Source organism: Rissa tridactyla, chromosome 1, assembly GCF_028500815.1.
Source record: "Rissa tridactyla isolate bRisTri1 chromosome 1, bRisTri1.patW.cur.20221130, whole genome shotgun sequence".
Lineage (NCBI taxonomy): Eukaryota > Metazoa > Chordata > Aves > Charadriiformes > Laridae > Rissa > Rissa tridactyla.
The window spans coordinates 47247273-47255689 of record NC_071466.1 but is presented as its reverse complement, the minus strand read 5'-3'; the positions used below and the strand labels follow the sequence as shown (position 1 = coordinate 47255689).

The 8417-nt window shown below is 37.5% G+C and overlaps 1 protein-coding gene across 1 annotated transcript; it reads left to right on the top strand.

The window, feature by feature from the left end:
• Positions 1-48: 48 nt before the first annotated feature.
• On the top strand, positions 49-8198 carry MZT1 (mitotic spindle organizing protein 1). The gene is made up of 3 exons (XM_054198142.1): positions 49-129; positions 4349-4494; positions 6107-8198. Exons 1-3 carry the CDS (start codon positions 81-83, stop codon positions 6128-6130), a joined length of 219 nt encoding a protein of 72 aa, XP_054054117.1. The 5' UTR covers positions 49-80; the 3' UTR covers positions 6131-8198.
• The last annotated feature ends 219 nt before the right edge of the window (positions 8199-8417 follow it).

Below are 8417 nucleotides of genomic sequence, written 5' to 3'. Positions count from 1 at the left end.
GTTTGAACGGCGGTAATGAGGGATTGGGGGGGCTGTTTATTCCGCTTCCGGGTGGGAGGTGAGGGCGGCGCGGGGTCGCCATGGCGAGCAATGCCGCCAGCCTCAACGCGGTGCGGGAGACGATGGACGGTGGGTGGTGGACAGGGTGTGTGTGTGGGGGTGGCGTCTCTGTAGGGGGTGGCGAACGGGTCCCCGCGCCGGTCTCCGGCCGCTCAGAGCGGGTCTTGCCCTCGCCCCTTTCCGCGGCCTGCGGGGCCCTGAGCCGGCTCTTAATTAACGCATCCTGCGGAGATGATTACGCCTTGCAGTTGCTTAAGGATTTAGCGCATAGCAATTTCTTTTTACTTCATGTTATACATAATGCCCAAAATATCCGGGTAATGCTAGTATCTTTAGACTCGTGTGACTCTTCTTGTTTTTTTTTTTAATTAACTCTTAAGTATGCTGGCTGAATACGAGCCAGCCTGTGTCCGGGTGGCCAAGAAGGCCAACAGCATCCTGGCCTGTACCAGGAATAGTGTGGCGAGCAGGTCTGGAGAAGTGATCAGTCCCTCTGTCCTTAGCACTGGTGAGGCCCTGCCTCAAATACTGTGTCCAGTTTTGGGCCCCTCACTACAAGAAAAACACTGAGATTCTGGAGCATGTCCAGAGAATGGCAACAAAGCTGGTGAGGGGACTAGAAAACAAGTCTTATGAGGAGCAGCTGAGGGAGATGGGGTTGTTTAGCCTGGAGAAAAGGAGGCTGAGGGGAGACCTTATCGCTCTCTACAGCTACATGAAAGGAGGTTGTAGCGGGGGGGGTGTCAGTCTCTTCTCCCAAGTAACAAGCCATAGGACAAGGGGAAATGGCCTTGAGTTGTACCAGGGGAGGTTTAGGTTAGATATTAGGAAAAATTTCTTCACCAAAAAGGTTATCAAGCATTGGAATAGGCTGCCCAGGGACGTGGTTGAGTCACCATCCCTGGAGGTATTTAAAAGACGGGTAGACACGGTGCTGAGGGATATGGTTTAGCGGTGGTTTTGTCAGTGTTAGGTTGATGGTTGGACTCAATGATTTGAAAGGTCTCTTGCAATGTAGATGATTCTATGATTAATTTAGAATAACATTTTTTACCATCTGTATATATATACACTTGCTGTTCTTTCTTGATGTTTGAAGTGGTTAATGCAAGTTAATGTTACCTGGCTCTGCATCTTGGATTTAAACTGTGGGGGAAGGAGGTATGTGGGAGGGAGAGGGAGGACAAACCCTATGGTGCTGTAACTGGCAGCACCTGAACAGCATCGTAACCCCAATGTCTTGTTCCTGTGGATGGTTCATGTCAGAAAACCAAAATAAATTACTAAACCACAAAAAACACAGCGAAAAAGTTTTGAGAAGGGCAGACAACATTACAGAATTAGAATAGTTTCTGATACAAAAAAATGGTGCTCTTTTGGGGTAGGCAATGTGAGAGAAGTGACACTGGGAGTAGGGGGAAATATTTCAGAAATTTATAAGCCATGAAAAATATGAGCAGGGTGAGTAAAGATCAGGTGTTCACTTTCTCTCCCAGCCTGAATATGAGGAATCGAAGCTGGTAGGTTCAGGAGGTGTTTCTGAGCAATGTGGAACATGAAACTCTGGAATTCCATGGAATTGCTATGTCAAAAACTTGCATGGATTTCAGGCAGAGTGGAAAGCTGCCAGGAAATCCCCTGAGGGTTCTTAAATACGAAGACTTTCTCTGGAAATCCCCTAATGAAAGACTAGAAGCTAGGGAAAGTGTTCAGGGGGATATTGCTTTGCATTTCTTATTTGCTCACGATCTTCCCTTCTATTATAGTTATGGCTACTGTTAACATAAGGGTTCTTCAGTGAAGACCTCCATGAGTTGAACTGGTGTAAAAATTGGTGTTTCAGCTGCTGGTCTACCCGCTCTGACCTGTTGCTGGAGGCAAGGCAGGATTATCAGGACTATTATGGCTGCTCTGATGCTTCAAGAGGATAAGAGCATTCTGTGCACCTGCAGAGAGATTTGTTTGGGATGGACAGTGATACTAAGTTCTTGTAACTGTACTTGATACCTACCCTCTCTCCACTTCTGCAGGAGTGCTTTAGATGGGAGGGATGATGTACAGAATTAAAGACAAAGTAAGGCTTTTGAGAACTGCTATGGAAGGTATACTAGCCTTCAGATTTAGTAGCCGAAGCTTCCTGTGTAACAATGTGTATATTTTATTTAGGATGGACATTGGTAATTTAATCTCTTCCCGAGGTCACGTTTTTTAGAAGAAAACAAATCTTTCATTAATTTAAAAATACAGTTGATCTTCTAAGATTTACTTGAGGAGAATCTTAGAAGTACCCTCATGTTGAACTTGTACTGCACTCAATAAATAAATTGTTTCAGTTTTTTTTACTGTTCAAATAACATTAGTCTTTTGAAATTTCCATTATAAGAATATTTATTTAAAGTGCTTTGGTGAAGTAACTGAAAATGTCAAGCACTATGATAGCTGTGTCCATGTAATTAGATTTTTCTTGACAAGGGCCCATCATAATGAGTAGGAAAAGTATTTTTAGGATTGTTTTTTTAGACCTTTTAAAATAGAACTTGAAATGGGTGTTGCATCTTAACTTACTGCGTAAAAAATAAGGACCTAATGGAAGTAAATGGTTGGTATTAAAAAAGGTATTCTTTTATGTCTTTAGTAGTTTAGACACTTAATATGCTTAATCTAGAATGTTAGATATAAATATTTAGCAGCTGTTTTCTGCAAAATTGTTAAGAGCTCAGATTTTTTTTTTTGTGGGGCAACTGCTACATCTCCCTGCCAAAGATGCTTCCTCAACACCTAAAGCCGTTTTCTATTAGAAACTAGTGACCACAACTCTTGCTGACGTAGGAAATTGGAACTTACCTTTAATTAGATTTCCTGCTCTACCTTCAAATACATAACATGCTTAGTAAATGTTATGATAAACTTTAAATGGTTAAAGTAAGAATTGTTAATTTCTGGGAAGTTATCAGTCTTAGTTTTATAGCTCTTAATGTTCAATGGCATTTTATTGCAAACGCATCAATTTGTTGTTGCTTTATCTGGCTGTTGGAAATGCTTTTGTGTGGACAGGGTGTGCACCCATGTAATGTGTTTGGAACAGTTTGCTTTCAAGCCAGTGGGAACAGAAAGCCTCGTAGAGAAGGAAAGTCCCCTTGTGGCTTGTGGCCAGCGCTTTGGTCTGACAAACTGCTTTCAAGTCTTAAACTTGTGCTTATTCTTAATCCAAACTATGTGTGTGGGCTTCAAGGGTATTTATCACACCTAGAGGTTCTTTTCATAGCATCTGACATTACCCTGTGACTTCAGTGGAATTGACTGGATACGTTAGGCCTTTAGTGTGTTGGCCCAGGTAAGTGTGACTCTGAGGATGTGCTGCAGTATGTCTTTGGTATACCAAAGTAGAATATTTTCATAGCTGTCAAGCAGACAGTAGTCACTTGCCATGATGCTTTTACATGGTGAGAAAGACATTCTACTTCACTTTCTTATAGCTTGGGGGAGGTTTGATTACAGAAACAGTGTGAATAACATCTGTACAAAATCAACCTGTGTTGCTAAAGGCTTAGCCTCAGGATGGAGATTACAGCAGCAACCAGGAAAAAAATCTCAGTAAGCTGTTCTGTTAGATATATAGTAAACTGTTTATGAGAATAAAAAAAAAAAGGGTGGATGTGCGTGCTTCCAGGGAAGATTTGGAAGGAGAGAGAGAGATATCTTTGTTTTTGCACAAAGCTGACTGGAATCTCCTCCAAAAGGTTTCATACTGACGTGTGGTGCTGCTTTTGATTCAGATCATGTAAAAATCAAATAGTATTGCTTATGCTTAAATCAGTGTTAATGTTAGACCTAAAGCCAGGTTTAGCTATGGAAGGATGCGACTATAAATCTCCTGACATTCTCCATAAAAGCTTTAAGAACGTGCTTCCAGTCCATTTTATTAGGACTTTGTCAGTATCTGGAGTTCAGAAGCACACATTATTCTTATAGCCTACTTCTTACATAGTTGGCAAGCATGTTAATTATTTAATTCTTCACTTATTTTTTTATTTTTCAAAACCCATTTTCCAGTACTAAGTTTGCTGAACCAGAAAAGCATTGTATTTATGTTAGAAGCTGTGGCTTCTAGATTATGCTGGAAGGCTGAACATGAATGCTGCTGTTGAGGTTCAGACTGCAAGAGCTTTCCACAACTGCAGTGTTCACAGACTCTACTGTAGAAATTAAATGTTGATGAATAACACTTTCAATCATTGAAATTTCATAGTCTACAGGGACTAAAGTGCTTTCATTTTTTTTGTTGCAGTTCTGTTTGAGATTTCAAGAATATTAAACACTGGCTTGGATATGGAGACGTTGTCTATTTGTGTGCGGCTTTGTGAACAGGGGATAAATCCAGAAGCATTATCATCTGTTATTAAAGAACTGCGTAAGGCTACAGAAGCTCTAAAGGTAATGCTTATTCTTAAAAAGCATGTACATTTGTTTTTAAGAGTTGGATCTATGTCCAACTTGCTATACTTCAATTTGTAAATTGTACTTTAAGATATGACTCACTTTTAAATCAAGGAAATCAACTGTTCCATAGGAAAGGCAGTGAATACCACTAAACGTGACATGAAGTAAGAAATGGTACAAATAAAATGTTTTCAGAAATAATTAGATTAACTCTTTTGAAGGAAAAAAACCAACCAAAATCTACAGATTTTTATTGTGGGCATTTGTAGCCACCATCTGCCCCCTTATCTGCATCATATCACAAATAGATTGCTGTTTTCTCCTTTAACCCATATCACCTCATTTCTACAACCTCAGGTGTAATAGTATACAGTAGTAGTTGTGATCAGGTACATGTAGCTTGGTAATGTGATCTTCACATATTTCTTTTAGCGCTCTCTCCAAAGGCAAACAAGAGGGGATTTCATGGTGTGTGTGTGTATATATATATATATATATATATATATATATATACACACACAGGTATATATATATACCAGACATGAACAAATATATATATATATAGGGCTCTTCATAATTTAGCATTTACCTGTTTAGTAGAGAAGGCAATTATGGTTTAAACAAAATCCTCACTTGCCTTTTAAAGGATTTTCATTCTTTACTGTCTACTTAAGCATCAAGATTTCTTTTCCGCTGTATTTTATATCTGTTTATTTCTGGGGAGATGGAAGGGAAACTGATATCTAGCCTGCCTGTCTTTGTTCTGGAATATTGCATTATGATTCTTAGAAGATTCGACTTACAGATTTTTGACTAGAGGGATGCTAGTCAGGGCTATTTTTCACTGGTTTTCAAGTTTTTTACTTCATTTTTAACTTAACATTTCTTTGTACTCATGCATATTTTATATTTGTGTACATGCTTAAATGTGTGCATACGTATATATTTAACTGTGTGTATATAAGTAACTGAGGGCTGGTTTACTACTTCCTTTGCTTTTACTGGTTTATCGTTCCTATTGCTACCCTTTGCCTGTTTGTCCCATAACTGGCTTAAAATTTATCAATGTCAGTCTTCAACAAGTGTACCTTGTTGGCTGGGTTCAATTATTGAGTAATAAAAATACTTACTGATGACCATGATCAAATAATTGGCAGTATGATTTATGCAGTTATGATTAGTGTCATTCTTCTAAGTTTTGTGTCAATAATTTATCTGTATGAGTGGGAGTAGTAATTACTATAAACTGTATGAAGTAGTAAACTCCAAAGGAAAAAAAAAATTATGCATTTGAGCACTTCTTGAAAGCATTAGGGTAAAATGTACAGCATGCAAGCGGCTCAGATAAAGGATATACAATTTAATACAAGCAAACAGTAATGGCTATGTTAATAATGGCTAATGGCAGCTGACAGTGTTATTTTTTTTTAAATTGAAGTATTCATTAAAGAACAAAGCTACACATCTTATTTTCATAAATAGCTTATTTTTAGACTTTAAATTTCTCTAGGTAAATTAAAATAGTTATACGAAAGGATTTCGTTTAATCTAAGTGGCGTCTACTTCTGGTGACTTGCAATACATTTTTTTTTTTTTCTGTTTACAGGCTGCTGAAAATATGACAGGCTGACATGGGAGAAGACTTCTGTGTGAGAAGAATGCCAGGTTAAAGTTAACAGAGGCTTTTAAGATTGCCACTATTCAGCAAAATAAGCGTGTGTGCGAAGGTTTCAGAATATGTCTGTAATCTGGAAAAGGATCATGTCTAGAATAGGTTTGAAAAGTTTTTAAATAAGTTCACGAATAAGCTCATTACTTGTTATTTTTGTGAACTATGTGTGAATGTAGTGCAATTACTCTTCTTTGGCATCCTGTATTTTTTAAACCATGTGAGATACTGCACACTTGCTGAACTTACTAGTGCGTAGCAACAAATATTGTCACGACGAGTATAGCTTGTTAATGCATCCTTTAGAAGTGCTAATATGTCCTGGTTTTTATCTTTTGTGTTGATGAAAAACTGCATGTACAATTTTAGTTTTGCTTTATGGACCAGACATGAACAAAGCCCATCCTGACTTTATTTTAATTAGAGTAAGGGTAGTGACTTAAGTCTCAATCTGAAAGTAAGAAATAAAGCACTTTTGATAATGTAGCTAATGAATTGTCTTTTTGATTCAAATTGCTGGAAAAAGTGGTTTTTAACTTGTATAACAAAGGAACTTCAGTTATCCATGCAGAAATGTATGTAGATTTAAATTCTAGATTACGTGGAATGTTTTACCTAGTTCAGATGCTATGTTTTTTACATTTGTTCTGACTACTAGACCTAAAAATATTAAGGCTATATTGTTACTGCCTAGTCGAAGCATATATGAGAAGCATCAGATTTGGTTAATGGGAATCAATGAGTCTGAAAACAATCATTTGGTATGGGAATATCTTCTCATTCAGCACTAGGAGTCTTTACTGATGCCAAAATAAGTGTTTACAGTGTATACAGTAAACTGTTTATCATGTTACTTTCCAGTAAATATCCTTGCATCCAGCAATTCTACTTCATAAGAAAATGGTTTCTTGTGTATTCTTCATCTGCTGTTTCAACTTTTTTGATTTTTTTTTTTTTTTTCGTTAGCATAGTTTCAAGGTGTGGTGCTAATGGGACCTAAAGTGACCTCCAAGGTTAATAGGGTGGAGCACATGTGGAAATGAACCTGGAATCTTAGTTAAGCCAAATGTTATATTTGTGCAGAGGAAAAAAGTTCTTTCTACTTTAAGAGTTTACATTGCATGTACTTTAGGTCATAGCTCTCCAAAATGTGATCAAGGAGGCTAAGTATTTCATATTGCTGGTAGAGAGAATAGAAAAATATTTATATTATGCTGAATCACTTACCAGTATTTCCAGTTAGCCATGCCAAAAAATCATTCCAGGAGGATGCTGTGAAAACTTCTGGATAACCAGAATAAATAACCAGTAAGCTGGGGGTCTTTTAAGTAGTATCATTTTGCTCACTCACAAACCCTTAAAAACCTTGTAAACTGATGTTGTAACTTCAGATTTATAACTTTTGAATACTGGGTGTAATTTTTTTTAAACATTAAGGTATCCCTAGTATGAAAAGATATCAACCATGAAATTTATCCTAGGGAATCTGAAAAGTCAGTAAAAGGCCATGAAAACACCAGGTCAGATCAATCCAAAGTCGCAATTAGCTCTTTTACTTAATTTTATCTAGACTCAGTGCTACATTTCAAAAATGAGAAAAGACTGGGGAGCATTCTTGCTGTTTTCAGGAGTCACATCTAAGTCTACGAGTTCTCACTTGTGAAACCTGAACTCTGAAAGTTTTCTGTAATCTATTGCAAATGTGTCCAAAATAATTATGAAATCCTATCAGAGTGCATGTTGCTGCTGGTGCTTTTCCTTTCTTCCATTGCCAGATCTTTGGGCAATACAGGAATTGTGATGACTTCCCTTGAATGTCACTCTCTTGATTACTTTACAGTTATGTATTTCCAGGGGTTTTTTTCTAACTCATTCGCTTGGTTTCAGTTTTGGTTCTATGTCCTTGAAATGCTTAAAACCAGCTTGCAAATGCAATATGAAAACAATTTGTATATAATTCTTGATCTGTCTGGTAAGTTAACACCTACCATTTTACCACCAATAAACTTACTGGTTTTATGCAGTCAGACATTTGATGGTAGACGATTTGTCATGCAGAATTATAGAAGCGGGGCATGGTTTTGACATTCAGAAACCTAATTTGACAGATATAAAACTAAAAATGCATCATTTTCATTATTACATGGAACTAAATGGTAACATTGGTTATGCTTAATAATTCATATTTACAAAATGAAATGCAAACCTTATAAGGTTGAATATTTAGCATGTTTGGTCTGAAAGCAGG